The sequence below is a fragment of the Rhinolophus sinicus genome, chromosome 1 (genome assembly GCF_057876585.1).
Source record: "Rhinolophus sinicus isolate RSI-liver-muscle chromosome 1, RSI-T2T, whole genome shotgun sequence".
NCBI classification, from domain to species: Eukaryota; Metazoa; Chordata; class Mammalia; order Chiroptera; family Rhinolophidae; genus Rhinolophus; species Rhinolophus sinicus.
Window position 1 is genome coordinate 14,464,418 of NC_142501.1, and position 19,600 is coordinate 14,484,017.

A 19,600-nucleotide genomic window follows, 5' to 3' on the forward strand; every position below is an offset into this window, starting at 1 on the left:
GTCCTGCGTGGTCCATCATCCGTCTGCCCCTGCTGCTGTCCAGTCCACAAGAGAGCAGCTCACATGTTGCGTCAGAAACAGACAATCTCTCAATGGAACTGCGTTTCTGCACGCCTCCCCCCCCACCCCTGCCCCAACAGGGGCGGCCTGCGGAAAGATCCCTGTGCCGGAGACAGACCCTTCCTGACCTGACCCCTCCTCCCTGGGGAGGGCATTACCGAGGCCGAGCCACGTTGACTCTCCGTCCCAGAGGGTTTACTGGAAGGGTGCTGCGTGGACACAGGTGGATCCTGTTTGTATTAATTCTCTTCCTTCTGCCTCTGCCACAGCCATGAAAGAACTCAGTACCCGCGCCTCATAAATCTTTCTCTCCCACCACATCCCGCCTCCCCCAGTCGGGATTTCCCACCCCAGGCAGCGCTGGTTTTATAATATTCTCCTTCCTGGTACCTCTGATGTGGCAGTCAAATATGAGACCACCCACAGAGATGGCAGCTTGGTAGAATCAAGAGCTGCCCCCACCCCCTTCCCAAGGCCAGGGGCTTGACTGATTGGCTGGGAGATTCAGGAAGCTCATTATGAGAATAAACATATTAGGGCATGAGGAAGAGGTCTGCATTAGGGAGACGGAGCCCTTGGCCCAGGGGGATCGTCCACTGTACCTGAGATCAAGCAGCTGGGCAAGTACGGAGGCAGCCACCTCAGCCCCCAAGGCATCTAGAATTCCAGACCCTCCCTACCCTTCCCTGTGCCAGACAGAACTGTTCAGAGGCAGCTCAAGCCTGAATGAGCCCCCGGCAAGGAGGCAGCAGTCTGTGTGGCCGGTCAGGAGACAGCCTTCTGACTGCCGGCCAAGCAGGGGGATGGACCGCCTGACCTTCAGCTCCAGCCTGCGTCTGTCTGCCAGATCCTGCAGTAAAAATCCCAGAGATGGGCATAGCAAGTGTTTTCTCCTGGGAAGGTGAGGCTTTTGAAGGCCAGAGCGACTTGGGTGGTACGGCTGTAGTGCAAAGGGCTATGGGTTCCGGGTTAGAAACAAGTCGAGGGCTGCCAGTCGTGCAGGTTGGACACTGTACAATATGACCCCACATCGTAGGTGGTGGATTTGTAAGTGTTGTTACACCAGTGTACCTGTAGATGGCAGTAATGTGTCTTGAGGACAGGGTACCCTCCAGCCTATCCCTGGAAGACATTATTCATTTACGCAGTCAGCATACATTTGTTAAACATGTGCCTGTGCCCTGGCACTTTGAGCCGGAGACTGGAGATTCAGTGAGCATGGAGACACGGTTTCGGGTTTCCAGGTTCTCACAGACAAGGTGTAGGGGGCAGGGGACAAACAACGTGTAATTAGAACACAGAGTGATGTGTATGACACAATAGTTACATACAGCACACTGTGGGAACCCAGCGGAGGGCCACCTAACCCAGCCTCATGAGGGGGGTGCTTTCAAGGCCAGTTTGATAGAGTAGGTGAGGACCTTGGAACATGAGAAACAGGCAGCCCCGCGGAGAAGAGCAGGAAGCCATCCTCAGCTGAGAAAACACGTGTGTGAAGGTTCAGAGGCAGAAAAGTGTAGGATGTATTTAAGAAATCACAGAAAGTTGAGTGGGTCCGTATGGTGGGCGGAAAAGTGGCGGAGAAATGGGCCAGAGGTCAGCAGGGCCCAGACCATGAAGGACTCAGAGGGTCCGGACTGAATCCCCCAAATCTTAAAAGCACGAGATCTAACTCACTGTTGCCACTGAGAGAGGTATTGTGTGACTTTGAACAGGATTTCTCCATCTGGAATATGTGGGAACTGCCCGTGCCCCACCACCTCTCAGGATGACACATAGGAAGGGTGTGAGGGGCTCGAGACCTTGTCCAATGGCATCTATTTATGATTAACATCATCCACCACTTAGTGCACTGATGGGACAGCTCACAGTGAGGTAAATTGTAATTCTGTTGTGTCACCTCCACGAGTGGAAGACTGTATTTCGTTTGCTTGTGGGTCCCCTCTGCACAGCATCCCTAGGCACAGAGTAAGCACTCTCTCTACATAGAAAGCGTTCTTCGTTGTTGCTGAGTCTATTTCAGACTCTAGGCTATGTACTTGGGAGCTTCCTATGTGCCAGGAGCTCTTCTAAGTGCTTTCTATGTCTTGCCTCATTTACTCCTCACAGCAACCCTGTGTGGTAGCTACTGTGATTATTCCCACTTCCCAGATGGATGTGGAAACTGAGGCACATGGAGGTTGAGTGAGTTACGACCCAGGGTTGCCTAGCCAGTGAGCGAGGGAGCTGGGCTTACATCCAGTCAGCCTGGCCCTGAGCCCTCTGCACTCTATTGCCTTGTTGCATAGAGGAGCACGTTAATTTCTCACCATAACCTTGGCTGGTAGATGTGATTCACCACTTGCCCAATGAAGGAACTATGACCAGAGCAGTTGCGTACCTTGTCTTAGAACACATGGTGAGTGAATAGTAGAGCTAAGACTTTACCCAAGTATGATTTCAAATCCATGCTTTTTCCAGTTTATGAGTCATTGCATTCAATTATGAGTGATCAGTTATCAATCTGACGTCCCAGGCCCACACAATACCTCGGTTAGACCCTTGACGTAAGGCCTGCTCTGGACCTTACTAGCTCTACCCCTCCTGACAGCAAACAAGGGCCCTGCAGTAGGGCCTTGCAAATTTCACCCTTAGGACCGTGCACCCTAGAATTCCCTGTCCAAAGGGACCCAAGGCCTAATTCCAGGTCCATCCTTCCAAAGCATGGCCAAGGGACAGCTGTTAATCGGGCGGGGTGAGACAGTGAAGCGTGGCCATGTGGCCTGGGCCTTCCACGAGCCTGCACAGAAGCCCCAGTGGGGAAGGACAGAGCGGAGGATGGGAGAAGAATTAGAGACGACAATGGGAACCTCCAGTGAGCTGGCAGTCCCCATGCTGTGAGGTTCTGGGTGGAACCCCTAGAGTTCTGAGAAGTCTAAATTCTTCCAGGTCATTATGAAGTTGTATTTATCAAAGAAGGAAGGCAGACATGTCTTATTTAAATGTTTTCTAGCTCCATTTATCAATTTTAAATATTAGTCCTATGATACATAGGCCTCTTTTTGCCCCAGGCTCCACAAAATATTAGAGATGGGCTAATCTCAGTGTCTGGAGTTTGCTAGCACTACCTTTAAGAATTCGTGATAAAATCTACAAACTATGTGAAAAGGTTCCCTTTGTATAAGGCTGATTTTACACACACATTGTCTAAGACCATCCTGGAAGAAAGCAAAATCTTGCTTTCATGTCATACTAACAGCTCCTGTCCCACTAAAATCCTGCCCAGCCCACATCTAAACCTGTGAACACTGTAAGAAAAAGTGGCATTCATACTGGAGCTATCCATCAGTGATGCGGGCAGTGCTGGGAAGAGGTGAATGCCAGGGGCATCCACTGAGTGTAGATAGGCTTTGGAAGCAGATAGATTGAAACTTGGTCGGAGAATCTTTAGAAAGGATTCTTTCTTTCACAAATGGAAGGTTGAAAAAAATAGATGGCAATGTCAGTGTTCCAAGGAAAAGAATAAAAGGAGAAACTAAGAAGAAGCTTGTTGGGTGTGCTGATTACAAATTACTGATTAGAACTCAATCATGAGGCCACACCTAGCTGAATGCAGAGTTGGAATATACATTTTTTGGTGCCAATCTATAAATTCTTTTACTGCGGGGTGGGGGGAAGGAGAATGGGTATAACAATCAAAGAGATGTCTCTCTGCCCCAGAGAAGATTTATGGAAACGCTTAACAGTGCTCCGATTACAGCAGGTGACTAACAAGTATTCATTTCACAAACAATCAACAAGAGCAAATGGATACTTGTTACTTTTGCTTTGTGGGAGGACATCTAAAACCAGGAGCGCCCCTAAAACCAGGAGCGCCCCGACATTCGCCGCTGTTTTCCGGGGTTGAGCAAAAACACAGGTGTGGAATTAGAAGCCAGGACTCAAGAAAAGCATTTAATTTCTCTGGGTTTCAGTTTCCTTGTCTATAGGATGGAAATAATAATACCTACCACGTGGTGGTGGTTGTCAGTGTTAAATGAAAAAGATTCGAGGACAAAGCCTGGAACAGTTTCCGGCACAGAGTAAAGACTCAAATGTTTTTGTTTGGTTTGGTTTTTTCATCTGTCTCTTCAATCATTTATTCACTCGACAAGTATTAATTGAGCTCCTACTGTGTGTGAAGTACTCTGGTCGGTGTTGGGAATAGAATGAGGAATATGATAGATGGTTCCTGACTTCGAGGAATTAACTGAGTGATAGTTTAGCGGACGCGGGCATTAAATGTAGTTACTAATGATAATTTTAATAAGTGCTATGAAAGAAAAATAGAGTATGACAAGAGAATCTGTATGAGAGGTGAAGGAGGTCAAGATTAGGGTGCTTTTGGAGGAAAATGGGCAAATGGATGGATTTGAGAAATACCTAGAATGTAGAATCAGTGGGGATTGGGAGAGAGAAAGAGGTAAGGAGAATGATGTCTGTGTTTCTGCCTTGAGTAATGAGTAGATGGGATGCCATTTACTGATAATGGGAAAACAGAAGGCAGGGGTGTAAAGGAAAAAGGATGGATGGATGGATGGATGGATGGATGGATGGATGGATGGATGGACGGATGGATGGACAGACAAAGGAACAGATAAGATCTGCTTCACTGGACAGATGGACAAAAAGAGAAATGAGTAGAGAAATTGGATAGATCAATTTAATAAGTCCTTTATGGAGCATAGAGGGTGTAACTCAATAAAATAATTCTGTAGTATTTATTTACATAGGATTCTTTATCTCATTTGATCCTTAAAATGACCCTTAGAAATATATCCTGTGGGTATTAATTTCTTCCTTTTCGCGAGGATAAAACGGAGACACAGGGAGGTCAAGCAACTTTCAGAACCAGAGCCTGCGTCTGCAGCCCTCCCTGCCAGTGCTCTTCTCCCTCTCCTGTGCAAGTGCTTATAAATAGTGAGAAACCAGCAGTACGGTAGCAGGAGTTCGGTGGAGAATGTGTGTGGATATACCCCTCTGGGCCTGCAGGAGAAGGGAGAAAGCGAGTAACGCAGTCTCCATCCTCACTCAGAGATTTCTTCCTCTCCTTCGCAGGGCCAAGTATTTCCATGGAAAGAAGGTGAATGGAGAGATTGAGATCCGAGTGGAGCAGGTAGGTTGGAGCGGAAACTTTCGCGCTACCACCCTGACCTTTCTACAGCTGGAGCCGTTCCCAGGAGCACCGTGGTCCCCAATCTTATGTGGCTCTAATGAACCAAGATTACCAAAACATCCTGGCTTACACCTGGGAGTCTCATTCAATTCTAGGATTATTTGGTCCAATGGTTTTCAGGCTTTTTGTTTTAGCAGCAGAACCTTCCTTCAAAGGAAATCTCAAGCAGGAGACCATTCTGTAAACTAGAGACAAGTAGAGCTTCTCTGACAGGAGTGGGCATGGGGAGCCCACAGTCCTGCTCCATCGCGTTCTCACCCCCCCCACCCCCGCCCTGCTGCCCGCCTGCGTCCCCGCCATGGTCCCTGCGTCATGGAACCACTTGGGCTGGGGAGCACGGTGGGTTTGAATCCTGGCTCCCTCATTTTCTAGGGATTGGGCAGGTGACTTAATCTCCCTGTGACCCATTTTCCTTGTATCATTATTGTTGGGGTTAAATTGTTTAAAGCCTCAAAGAAGATTAGACGAACGGGAACTCGCTCAAGGCTAATAGGAAGTCAGTGGCAGAATTAGCACTAGAACCTGTGCTCTCAGATCTAGGGCTCCCCCCTCCAGTCAGCGAACACTTGTTGAGGACCTACTCAGTGCCAGGACTTGTGCTTGGCTGTAGGTGAGCATGTCAGAGCATGATTCTAGGTTCAGATACCAACTAACCATGTGACTTTGGGTGAGTAATACTTAGTGCTCTCTGCAGGTCGGTTTCTTCATGTATACAATTAGGGGAATAATAGCATCAACGCTGTAGGGTAGCTGTGAGCAGCAAATGAGTTAGTCCATGAAAAGGACTTAGAACAGTGCCTGGCACACACCAGCACTTAGTAAACTTCATTTATCATCATCATCATCATCAAAGGCAAACAGTTAACAAGATAGAAAAGGTCGCTGCTATAAGATGAACTCAGAAAAGTGCAATAAAAAAATAATAATAAAGGGGTGTGATTTTTCCAGCACTCTGAGTCTGGTGTGTTGGAGGAACAGAACGCTTTTCTGAGCATCCAATTTGAGTTGGCTTAGTATTAAAACACCTCCCGCTTGAATTCCAGTTTGATCCTGTGGCTTTCAAGTCAGTCCAGGGTCAATGGGTTTTCCTTCCCTGGCTGGGTATTTTTGTTCACTTAACAAATGTTTGTCAAATGTCTACATCCTGACTGCCTTATGCTCTGCTAGCTAGCTAACGTGGGGAACGAAGATAAAGCAGCAGACACTCTGTCTCCAAAAGCTTGTGGTCTAGGAAGGGAGGCAAGGTAAGTCGTCACAGAACCTCAAGACAGGGAGAGCCCAGGAAGGAGGGGTCCACACTTAGCGGAATGGGCAGCAGAGGCCACTTTAACTGGGGCAGCCAGAAGTGCCTTTGAGGAGAGGGGGGTATTTTAAATGGACCTTGAAGGATGGGGAGGATTTCAACAAGTGGAGATGGCAACATAAAGAGTATATGAGATGGAAGCGGCATGAGCAAAGCTGAGGACACCAGAAGTGCAGGGTGTGGAATGGTGGGGAGTCCAGTTTGCTTGACTCCACAGAAAGACGCGTCATCTTCCCCTGACCATAACCTACTCGTCCTCCCAAGCTTCCTGCCTCAGCGAAGTGTGCCATCACCTACCTTCCACCTTCGCCAGGACCCTGCACTGCCTGCTGGATTCCCCCTTCTCCTCCTGCCGCTGTGCCCGTTCACTCACAGCCCCTCTTGGCCTCCTGTATCTGTCCAGTGCGTCCACTTCTCTCCGTCCCCATTGCCTAGATCCTTGGCTGAACCGCCATCAACTGTCATCCAATCTTCCTCATCACCAGACTCCTCACTCCATCTTTTCACTCACTTCCAACTTATTGTTTGTACTATAGCCAGAGTGAGCTTTCCAGGAAAGCAAATCAGATTATTAAACGTGTTAACTTAAAAACCCCTTCCTCAAAGACTCCTTCTCTGAGACCTCCCACCCCGATAGCCCGCAGGTAACCAGGTTATTCCCTTTCACATTACCGCAGCGTTTCCTTCCCAGCCCTTATCTGAGTTTCTAACCACATATCTAGATGTGAGATTACTTGCATGAGGGTAGGGACCGTGGCTGTTTGGCTCTCTCTCTGTCAAGTAGCACAGGGCCTGGCACGTACTGGAACTGAAGCAAATATTTGCAGAATGAATAACTTATAGATTCCATGGATTCCAGGCTGCTTGTCAGTTTCCAAGGGAGATAAATCACTGCTCCTTAATCTCTCCTCAAAAATCTGAGTTTCCCATAAACCAACTGGAAAATGCTCAGTTGCCAGCTTAGCGAGCCCTGTCTCCTTCCATTTGTGCAAACCTCAGAGGCATGTTTTAATATTTATCCTTTTTTCTCAGTGCTGCCCCTGGCTCAATGTGTGGGTACAGAGTCCACGAGCAGGAGCATCAGAGGGAATTGCCCAAAGGGTAACTCGCTCAGGGGCTCTAGGGCCACTCAGCCAGTCTCTGAGGACTACGGTCACACTGGCAAACATTTCACATGGTCCTGATGGCCAGCCATCCCCCTCCATGGAAGCCAGAAGGCAAATTAGCCAAGAGAGCAATTAGCAAGTCATTTGAACACTTTTTTCCCTGGAAGACATACCTTCTTAAACCCCATCTTAGAGTCTGAATCATTTGTCTTTTCCCATCCATCTGGATCAATGGGTGGGTCAACGCATTGCTGTCAACCCCCTAGCAATGTCACGTGCGTCCTCTAGCACTTGGGAGAAGGCTTCGGATGGAAGCCACTGTTTAGTCTGAGCTGGGTTCACATTTTGGAAGTCTGTCTCCCAACTAAGGGCCAAATTAACCAGATAATTGCACTGTCTGGGTTTTGCTGGACAGAGCGAATGAGTTAGTTGTGGTTGGCCGGGAGGCAGCCTCCGCCCCTTCTCTCCACCCTTTCCCCCCAGTTCAAAAACTGCTTGCTTCAGCTCTTGCAGAGCCAGAAATCCAGATACCCTGGGGAGGCCCGTGGGGGGGACTGCATCATGTTGCATCCCATTACCCAGAATGCCCTACTGGCTCTGCAGGGCTTCACAGCAGCGTCCTAGTGGGGCCTGAGGGGTTCCCGCCAGGGTGGTTGGCATGTCAAGTTCCCTTCTGTTTATATTTGAGGCAAAGGGTCTTTTTCTCCACAGGTACAAGTCACCCCTCTGTGGAACTAAGCAATGAGGTTGATGAATGGATTAATATCAAGTAGGCTCAGTTCTGAGAGACTCGCGGACTCGGCATTGGTGGAACAGGCCTTGGATTTCATTCTTCTCTAATGGAAAAAAAAAGGCTAAAATTACCATGGTCCGTCTTTCCTCAGGGTTCATGGAGGTACCAAAGCGTAAGGAACACTAATGCCTTGTTCCGGCAGATGGAGAGAAAGGCAAGAGAAGGTGGAGACCTTGCCCTTGAATCTAATGAAGGAAGCTGGGGAAGCCACAGATTGACACACGAATGCATGTCTTGTGTGATGCTAGAGTAGGGATGGGCTTGGGTAGGTGTGTGTGGTCCTCGAGAAGCCTGATGGCTGGGGTTGTGTTCCTCTGCTGCCCTTTCTGAATTTCCTCCACCTAAATGTCTTCTGGAAGCCAAGGTAGGATTTTTCCCTTAAAATATTTTAAACACTCAAGACCATCGTCTCTATTTTTCCTCATACCCACTTTAACCTTCCATCCGCAGTTCTTCCTGGGGCAACCTTTCTTAGAACGGACCTTAGCTGTAGATGTTGAGTCTAAAGACCATGGGATATTTCAAGAAATAGTTGTCGGCGAGGCAGAGCAATGGAAATTGGATGCTACTGCAGGTTCGTGTATTGGTAACAGATTGAACACTAGCCCTGTTAGGAGATGACTGCGTGGTAGAAACGCACCTCGAGAGGAATGTATCAGATGGCTTGCCAAAGAGCTCCGCCCGTGCCTTTCTTCTCCTCTTCCTTCTTGCCAGTGACTTACAGAATTACCTTTGCTGATGACTTGAAGCTGGATGGGAGAGAGAATGTACTGGATTACATGTGATACAATCACATCAAAAGGGGATATGGGAGAAAGTCCTGGTCCAAAATTCAGCTGAAGAGGAGCAGGATTGGAGAGACTTAGTTTGTTAAAATGAAAAAAAAAAAAAAAAAAAAAAAAGACCTAAGATTTGAGTTGAGCAAATAGTTAACGTTTGTGGGAGGAAGTGTGGTGTAAAGGTTAAGATAGTGGCTCCAGAGTAAGATAACGAGAGAGACTCTCAGCGCCACCGTCTTTAGGCGGCATTGACTTTCCACTTATAACATCTCTAAGTATCAGTTTACTCTTCGGCAAGATGAGGATAACGATTCCTCCCCGTAGAGGGATTGTGCAGGTTAACTGAGTTTGTGTGCACGATATGCTTCGCGCAGTTCCGGGCTCAGAGATTAAGTGCGCGGTAAACTATAGTTATGGTTGTTAATCCCCTCAAACCTGATGCCACTTCAGGCTGTATTATCAAAGTGCAACATTTAGCATACAGGAAGGTGATGGTTCTCACACACACACACACACACGCACACACACGCACACACACGCTAGTCGGACTCTCCCGAGAGACCCAGCTGCAGTGTCACACTGTAAGGGCGTAATAGCAACCTGGAATGCCTTCTGAAGAGAGTGGTTAGAGAGGAGAGTGACATCTGTGAGCAAAAAGGATCAGCGTAAGGAACTCTAGATGTTTAGTCCAAAACAAGAGAGGTATTTGATAGGACCCAGTGTACTCTTTGCACATAGCTGCCTCCTGACTGCATAATTGAAAACAGTAGCAGCTGCCATATGCGAATGTCGAACACTTACAAGATAAGAACACTTTATTGTTGGGATGGGCACGAGCGTTGCCTTCTTCTCATGGAAACGGAGGCTCAGAGGGAGTACGTGATTGCCTGATGTATGACTGGCAGGAGCCTGTTTTCGAACCCCCCGTCTTACCCACTGCAGTTTTCTGCTGTTGTTGAAGAACGAGAACAATGACCAAATGTATTGCTTAAATCACTTTACATGCTTGTTCTTATTTCAGCCTCACCACACCCCTTTGATGGGTGCTATGCCTCTCCCCATAGCAGAGAAGAAACTGAGGCTCAGAAAGGTGGAACACTCTGCTTGAAATGAGTCGTAGAGGAGGGGTTTGAACCCAGGTTTCATCTGCACATCTGCTAACACCACCCTATGTTGTTTCACTGGGACTGGCGTTCAGGCTAATGGTACAATCCCACGAGAAGACGGATTTCACCTGGGTATAAACAAAACTGTTAAGCAGTGCTGACTAACGACGGATGGGCCGTCCCCTTTGGTAGGGAGGGAGTCCCCTGTGCTGGAAATGCTGCAGCAGAAACTGGATGGTTAGTTTGGGGACTATTTCATAGGAAATTTATGTAGCTAGCAGGAAATAACTTTGTGTTCTTTTGTTTAGTTTTTGAGTAAAGGTAATCTATTCGCACAGTCCAAAATTGAAAAGGTAAAAAATGGTATCTGGTGAAAAGTCTGCCCCCAACCCTGCCCCCACCAGTATAGTTAGGAGCTCACTGAACCATTATCACTATTCCTTGGACAACTTCCGGAGAGAGTTTTAAATGCAGTGATCAAATACACATAGATGTTTATTTTCCTTTGCTTTTCATAAGTAGTTGTTGGTCAGAAAATCATAAACCATTGTAGGTATTTCAGAGGAGGATTTAATAAAGAGGATTGATCTCCAATGGGTCGAAAGGCGGCATCATATTACCCAGAGCCACAGCAGTCCTACATTTACTGTTGTCACTGCCACTGCTGCTGTGGGAACGGTCACCATTGCCAGTGGAGATCCAGGAGCCTGCATTCCCACGGGTGCTACAGTTTCTGCTGTTGCTGTTGGTGAAACTTCCACAGCTACCACCCGAAGCAGAATGGTTGCTACCATCTTCCTAACTTCAACTCTTGCATGGATGCCTCCCCTGGGTAGAAACAAACCTGGAACCACGTGGCAAAAGAATCTGGGAAGTGTAGCTGTAGGCTTTCGGCCCCCACAGTGCGGGAGGGAATACAGAAGGGTGTGTGTGGGGGGCTGGGTGACACAGCCCGTCCCCTTAGCTGCTCCACATCCAGACATCCCCGTCTTCTTAGCCATACACCCAGCTTCCTGACTTTTCACTTCATAGATCTGGGAGTTTATTCTATGAGAGTATGTGCAGGGCTGCCTCATTCTTATCAGTGATGGCCTAGGGTGCTGTCATGGATATGCCATCGTTTATTTTCCATAATTTTGCTATTAGGAATGATGCCAAACCTATGTGATTTCAAACGTTTGTTTGTGTAGCCATAGGATTGCGTCCTAAAAACACAACTGGTTCCCAAAGCATTGCAGGTAGTGAGTGCTTTCACGCACTTTGAGGAATGAAGGACGTCCTCCTCGCTGCTGGAATTGCTACCAGCAGACAGCCGTCAGCTCTCTTTCGAAAGTGCCTCACTCAGGTGAGGAGACCTGCCTTGTCTAAGGTCCTGTCTCTTTCCTGGGAGCAGCTGCATCAATAACTGGCTGGTACAGGCTATAAAGACCTAACCCCTTGACCCCAATTTAGGACTACCCTGAAGGGCCTCGCCAGCTTCAGAACTCTTTGTGGAATTGGCAAAGACCTCTCCTGAGATGGCATTGCACCCCCACTTCTCCTCTAACCAGTTCTTCTTTCCTTCCGGTGGCGGTGATTCCCCGAGCATTCCCTAAGCTGCCTCCCACAGGCTACTGTCCATCTCAGAGTCTACCTCCCAAGACATTTATGATTCTGGTATGTTCTGACACATTAGCCTCTGTACGGTTGCATAGATGATCTATGAGAGCCTGCTTGCTGGTCTGGATTTCCCGGACTCTTCACACGCGTGGCTCTGGAGTCCATGCCGCACAGAATGCTCGCCTGGTTCCAGCCCAGACGACAACGGCTGAACTCTGAAGTGCTCCATAACTTGCTCTTCCTATGTGACCTCCTTGAGTTTGAAATTCACCAGAGCTTGGCGTTTCTCTGCAGGGCTGAGTCCGACAGAACTCGACCCGCTCTGATCCACTAAGCCTTGTTTTGTTAACACAATCCTGCAAGATTTATTTGTTTGGCTTGGCTTCCCCTGACCTCAGACGTTCTGTTTTGTATTATTTTTAAAAGCGTGCAGGTCTCCATGGAAGCCTTTTTCTTTTCAAATCTAAGAACCAGCTGGGGGAGAAAAAAAAAGCAGGTGGGACAGTAGGGCGGATTAGCTGAAACATAACTCATTAGAGGAGCAAGTGTGTCTCTCAACTATGGCAGTGATTAATGTGGGTTTATCACCATCCTGGATCTATTTTTAGGCTCACACCAATTTAAGAAGACAATACAGAAGCAATGGTGATGGTGATGGTAGTAAACTTTTATCAAACATTTATCGTGTGCTAGGTGCCATGTCAAGTGATTCCCATGTGTTAACTCATTTCACCCTCACGATATGCCCGTTACTGAGGAAACTGAGGCTCAGAGAGCTTAAATGAATTGCCCAGGCAGGGTCACACAGTAGTAAGAATGCGAGGAAGCTGGAATTTGAACCCAGGTTCAGCTGACTCCAGGGTCCTGATTCTTAACTGAGTAGATCTATTAGAATGTATGTTGGGTCTTGAATTTGTCTGCATCGAGCTTTTGCCTTCTCCCTGTCCTTGGGTTCCTTGAGTACGTAATCCCACTGTCCCTTCCCATCTCACCCTGCTCTTTTGATCTCCTGGAGAAATTACAAATTCTTATGAGCTATTCTTCCAGCAAAAGATTCCTCCTTTCCTGACCAGCCCTATTGGCTCTCCCTCATCATTTGATGTTTCTGGCTTATTGCTGCGTAATTCCCCTGTTAACCATTCTGTTTGTTCTTTGTTTTCCCTTAAGAGTGACTGTTTACTATTCATCTTTAAGTGTAACTCTGTGTCTTCAGACTACATGAATAGTATAATAGTTCAGACTCTGGAGCCAGACCACCTGGGTTTGAATTCTTGGCTCTGCCACTTCCTGAGTGACCTAGAGCAAATAATTTGACTTCTCTGTGCCTCAGTTTGCTCGTGTATAAAATTAACATAATAACAGTCATAATAAGTACTTACAGAGTTGGTGTGAGATTGAAATAAAATACCGCATGTGAAGCACTCAAAGTGGATCCTAGGATACAGAAAGAGCTTGATACGTGTTACAGCTGTTTTTCTGACCGCTTCACATCATTGAACACCGTAGTTTCTAGGTGTCAGTCTCTGGGATTATTCAGAAATGGGAACGATATAAGCCATGTTCTAAAGAAATTTGCTGTTTAGTTAGGGGATAAGAAACAGAAACAGTTCATGTTTTTGTGTATTTTTTAATTTCCATATATGCCCCATCATATTTCCCATTGACGCATGGCACTCTCTAGGACCTGGCATAAACTGCTAACTTTTCCTTGAGAGCAGACGCACAGGTCCTAGGTTCAGTGTTTTTGAGTGAGTGTGTCATTGAAGGTGGAGCCAGAAAGGGACCTTGAGGATCATTAATCCAACCTCCTGGTTGAAAGGCTGAGAAGTTCAGAGAGGGGAAGTGACGAGCACCCAGCACACACCTCAAAGTATTTCTGGAATCCAAGGTGTGGAGAACACAGGCTCCCGTCTCTCATGTCTTTGCTTTTCCTACAACGTCTCCCCAACATTATTATGTCTTCCTGTTTTAAGCCATTAGTCCCTTCTGATGGTTTTAATAGCAAACAAATGAACCGAATGCTCTAGTCATGAAGTTCATATTTTCCCCCTTTACCTGCAAGAGGATTTCTTCTGGGGAGGGCGGGCGGGGGTGGTGGTGCTGGGATGGAGTGCTGAGTGCCAGCTGGTAGCTAAAGGAGGGCTCTGAACAGTTGGGGTGGGGGACAGTGGGGGACTGTGAGACCGTGCGTGGATGAGCCCCCGCTGACTCTGAATGCAACGAGGACTGCTTTACAGGTTGGGTGACCCTTTGGGGCTCTCCTTCCTCCTTGGTTTGGCTGTACCACCCATTGGCACCTTAACCAGCGATAAGAAGAAAGGAGCCATGGGAATCAAAGCAAGGCCATCTTCTTGCACTGGGAAGTCCCGCTTATAGTGCCTTAGCCTCTACCTGTTATTTTGGTAATTTACTCTTCCTGACTGCAAACTCACTCCATCAACCTCTGCCTTGCCCTGATATTAACAGAGGGTTAGTATCAGATAAATGAAACTCCAATGGAAACTAAGTAGTGGTTCTGAAAGAGAACTCAATGAGCGCTTTCACTTCTTGAGGGATGTGTAATTAAAAAAATGAACAGAACTTGTCTTAGCTGAACCTGCTCCTTCATTCAAGAAACACTGGGCACCTGCTCTGTACTTGCCCTGGCTGACAGGGCCCTCCACCCGCAAAGTGTTCCCCTTCTGGTGGAAAGTTAGATACTGGGCGGTCACGGTAGTGTGACAAGGCTGTCACAGAGATCTGCCCAGGGCATAGTGCAGCACAGAAGAGGGATCGCCGACCTTGCCTGGAACGTTCTCAGGAGAGGCTTCACAGAGCAGCTGATGCTCCGTGGGCGTTTGGGGAAGAGAATAAGCCGTGTCCGGCCGAGAAAAGGGCAGATGTGCACATCGGGCCGCCCGGCTAAAGAGCATGTTTTAAATCTCAGTTTATCACGTGTGGGGAAAGTGGCCCGAGGACACGGTGCCTGAGAAAGGGTAATGGGAGATGATGCCGGAAAAGAAGAGAGTGAACCATCGATGCAGGCTTGGCTTTGTGTAGCAAGGCATGCAACTAGAAATTGTGTCCTAGTGGCAGCGGGGACATTGTTGTGGCACTTTTTAAGCTATGGAGTCGTAGGATGATGTTTTCCTTTAAGGGTGCACATGAAAATAGTGGTTGTAGAAGATAGACTGGGTAGGAATGGAGGCGTGAGACTGAAGGCTGGGAAACACAGCTCTGAATGCGGTGAAAGGCATTTTGCTCTTGAATATTATACCCGGGGAAGGGGTTCATGCAAAGGCCTTTGTAACTACGTAGTAAGTGAATGCATGCATAGTCCTGCCGCCTGTGTTTCTGGCCCTTTAAACTTCATTCTCATACCTGTAACTTATATTTGAAAGTGGAAGAGAAGAGATGACCTATTTTCCTGAAAGCAGAAAGGCTGGAACCAGACCCACATGAGGTGTTGAGCTGGCATCACGTAAACACAAGCCACGGTCACCTGCATGTTATTGACCACGTGAGTCCCGGCCGCGTGCCCTGAGCCATTTCACATCCCACCTTCCAACTGACTCCCAACCTACCTCCTCTCTGGCCTTGTGATGCCTTTGGCCACTTACCGTGTCCCTCCTCTGCCCGCTTCTGCCCTCCTCCCGCCACTTCCCCAGCTCTGACCTTTGTTTGGCTGCTCTTCACATTTGCTGCCAGCTCTGCTGTCGTCGCCACCATTTGGGGTCTGGCTCGCTCCCTGATGAGAGGAGCCCCCCAGGGTCCACCCCAGCCCTGCCAGCAGCCCCGGCCCACATGTGCTTACACACAGGCTTCGGTCTTTGCATTTCAGTAGGAATCAGGGGTTATTAATTAACCCGGGGTGGAACCTATTATGAAACATCCCAGAAAGCTGGAACAAACCAAAGGGACTTCTGAATTCACAGCAGGGAAAAATGCTTTTTAATTGACTTGGATGACTTCACCACAAAAATCTGTCTGGCTGTTATGCTAAACTAGAAACTAATCTATTAGATTGTCTAAGGAATCTCCCAGCCCACCCTGACCAGAATCTCCTGAGGAGGGGAGTGGGGCCGACACAGAAACAGGACTATGCTTTGAAATGGCTTCTTTTGGATCAGACCCAGTCTGGCTGCGTTTCCCTGGGAAAGAGAAGGGAGGCTGATATCTGAGAGTGAGTATCCGTGCCCCTCTGGATCTATCTTGACGTGAGCTTTTCTAAGGCACTACTTACTTTAGAATAGAATTTAGCCTAAGCTGAGCCTGTCCTGAACCACTTCTCTCAGGGAGTTTAGAGGGTGACATGAGAGAATTTTCACGGATAGTGTTGTATATAGATGACAGCTGTCCAGCCTGGGCTCAGAAGGGATTAATGATAATAGCCAGTCTCTAATCACACACTAAGTGCCAGGCACATGCTGAGCACTTCCTATGGATTCGTTTATGTAATTCTCATCACTGCCCTATGAAGAACAGACACCATGAGTTACCCCATTCTCCAGATGACAAAACTAAGCCTCAGAGAGGTTACCCAAGGACACACAGCGTATAAGGGGCAGAACTGGCATTCACAGTCTAACTTCAGATGCTATTGTTCCTGGGAAGGTGTATCCTGAAGAAATAAAATCTGGAGAACACTTGGCGATTTCCTTCTCATATGTAAAGGGCTGGCTTGTTGTGTGGGACTCAAACTTGGCCTCCAAGGTCCTCTGTGAGTCAGCTCCCACCCACCTTTCCTACCTCATCCCCTCTATTTCTCCAGGTGCAGCTCAGGCATTTATTTCTATTCTGTTTCTTCTGACCACCCCTCATATCCAGGCAGAGTGAGGTGCCTCTTCCATGCTGTCACACACCGCATGCATATTTCTACAATTAAACTTGCCCAGATGACCTTGAAATTGCTCATTCACCCACCTATTACTCCCTGTAGACTCTGGGCTCATGGACAGTATCTCGATTCATTCTACAAATATTTATTGAGTGCCTACTGTGTACTAGGTGCTAGGACTACAATGGTGATTCAAAGCAGATGTCTTGACCAGATGGAGCTTCGAGTCTAATGGGTGAGACAGATATTAATCACATAGTCTCTCTCTCTCTCTCTCTGTGTCTCCCCCCCCACCCCCCGCCACACACACACCCCATAATTACAAGCGGCATTAGGATCTGTGAAAGAAACACGCACAGTGCTATCGTGACATATGTTAGGCAGGCTAGCACTGGCCACTTCTTCAGGTACATATAGATGCTCCAAGTCCCCAGATACATAATATGTGCTCAAGAAATACTTATCAAGCTTATCTGAAGTAGGGGAAAATGAAAATATTGGATCTGCTTTAAGAATTTCCCCGGAGACAGACCCACCCAGGTTTCCTTCTGCATGGCAAACAACACTGGTAAGCGCAGCCTGACACTAGTGATACAGTAAAGCGGTGACACGTTACGGTACAGGTAAAGCAGTGCTCGGCATGAATACTCAGTGAGCACAATGTGCCAGCCACTGTCTGAGAGGTTATCTGTATAAATTCATTGACTCCTCAGACCCCACCAAGTACATGCTGATGGAACTGAGGCTCAGACTGGTTAAGTGTGCTGCCCAAGGCCACACAGCGGCCGGGCGGCAGGACTGAGGGACATGCCTCCCTCGTCCGTAGAACGGGGGCCTGCCATGGCACCGCCTTGCCCAAGGTTGCGTGCTGCTGGTTCTGGGAGAGCCAGACAACCCCCTGCCCTGGTCTCCTCCTTGCCCAGTTTGGCTTTGGGAGTTCTCAGAGGAAGAACTCGGCAATGAGAAGAGACCAGTGCCAGACAGGACATGGAACCATGAGTGCCATCATAGGATAAGGTTGCGTTTGGACAGAAGGAACATTCACTGTTGCAGATCAGCTGTGTGCTCTTCTTGCTCTGATGCCTCTCGCATGTGGCTATAGGTCCTTCAGGAACTGCTGAGGCCTAAGTCTCATTAGCATTGAGAGGAGGACATCAAAGCCAGGACGGTAGAACAGGTGTTTGCACAGTTGGGGCAGAATTGTGATTGGACCTGTGTCTGCCTGGTCCCAAAGCTCATCATTTTCCCCTTGGTTCACCTGTGGTCCAGCCAGACCTGGAAGAAAGGTTTCCTTCTTCTGGCGTAAGCAGTTTCTCAGATCTGTTTTCTCGAAGACCGTAGACAGCCCCTCTGGGTTTTCTGACCCCCCTTTATCTTTGCTGCTGGAGCCTTTCTTTACTCCCTGAGCAACAACCCTCAGGCTCCCCTCATGAGCTCATGGGTGGGTTCTCAACCTGTTTAAGATGGAACTGAACCAGCTGACCTCCCACCCACCGTACCTCGGGGCCTTCATTCTGTCCAGACAAGGAGGAGACAGATAGCCCATCCCTCTGGCTGTCAGGAAAAGCAGGGGACGCAGAGGGGTTGAACCTCCCTGGCTGGGCCAGCCAAGTGCCAGGAACCCCAACGTTGCATTCATTGGACAGACCCAGGTTTGGATCACTCATCTCAATTTGCTTATTCTTTTTTTCAGTACATGTGCTGACGGAGCGAGCTCATTTGCTTATTCTTGTACGCCTGCTTTGGTCTCTCTCTGGCTCCCTTTGCTCTCCATGTCCCGGCTCCTCGATGTCTATGGGATGAAGGCCAGCGTCTTCAGGCAGCACCACCGCCCTCCCCATCCAGGCACCGCCTGCCTTCCTCCCCACCTCCTCTTTGCTCTCCCTACTCAGTGGTCCCCGAACGTCTTTGGTGGAGCCAAGTACTTCATTTGGATGGTCTCTTGCCCATAGTGGCTTTCCCTCAGGTTTTGCATCTCAGTTTCCAAAAATGTTGTTTCGATGAATATCTGTCTCTGTCCATTCCTCCATCCATCCATCCATCCATCCATCCATCCATCCATCCATCCATCCATCCATATACTTATCTGTTTATGCATTCACCCATCTTTCTAGAATCTAAGTCTCCCTACTCCTTGTGTGTGTGTGTGTGTGTGTGTGTGTGTGTGTGTGTGGTCTCTAATCAGTTCAGAACTAGGGCTTCTTTACCCGAAACACCTTCATGAAACTTAATATGTAATAATAATAATAACCTTCGGCACTTGCTATGTAAATACACACACCCCACGTATGCCTGGTACTCTGCCAAGATTTACTATATATTGCCTCACTTTATCCTTGTGGTGACCTTGTGAGTGATCTATTACTGCTACACGTGAAGAAACTGAGGTTCTGGGAGGTCTAGCCATGCAACTTGTAATTGGGAACGCCAGGATTTGAACTCCGGGCTCCCAAGCAGCCCATATTCTATAAAACACTTTATTTTCCCAGTTCCCCCTGCTGACTCACCCCTCGTTCCTGGGATGCACATCTGCTATCCCCATCACTCTTCTGTGTGGCTTCTGGTTTCTTCTAATCCTTCCTTTAGCTGCCCTTTGCATACATTTTTCGGGGGAAATGACATTAAGATTCTGAAAGCCAATAGGCTCATTCTCACTAATTCTTATTACAACTCTATAGTCTTTTATTTGTGTGGAGGAAAATTGTTTGTTGCCTCAGAAGAAAGAAGAGATATTTTGAGAGAGTTTGGTGTGATGGACAGAGCTATGCCTTGGCTCAGAAGAGCATGGGACCAAATCCTGGCCCTGTCTCTGTTTACCTATTAGGACTGTGGGCAGGTGACTCA

General features: G+C 47.9%; 1 protein-coding gene across 1 annotated transcript in view; it reads left to right on the plus strand.

The window, feature by feature from the left end:
* The window catches only part of SYN3 (synapsin III), a 409,774-nt gene that overhangs the window by 16,939 nt on the left and 373,235 nt on the right, over positions 1 to 19,600 (plus strand). The window contains exon 2 of the mRNA XM_019728421.3: positions 5,137 to 5,194. Coding sequence (XP_019583980.2) covers positions 5,137 to 5,194 — 58 coding nt within the window. The remainder of the gene's footprint in view (positions 1 to 5,136; positions 5,195 to 19,600) is intronic.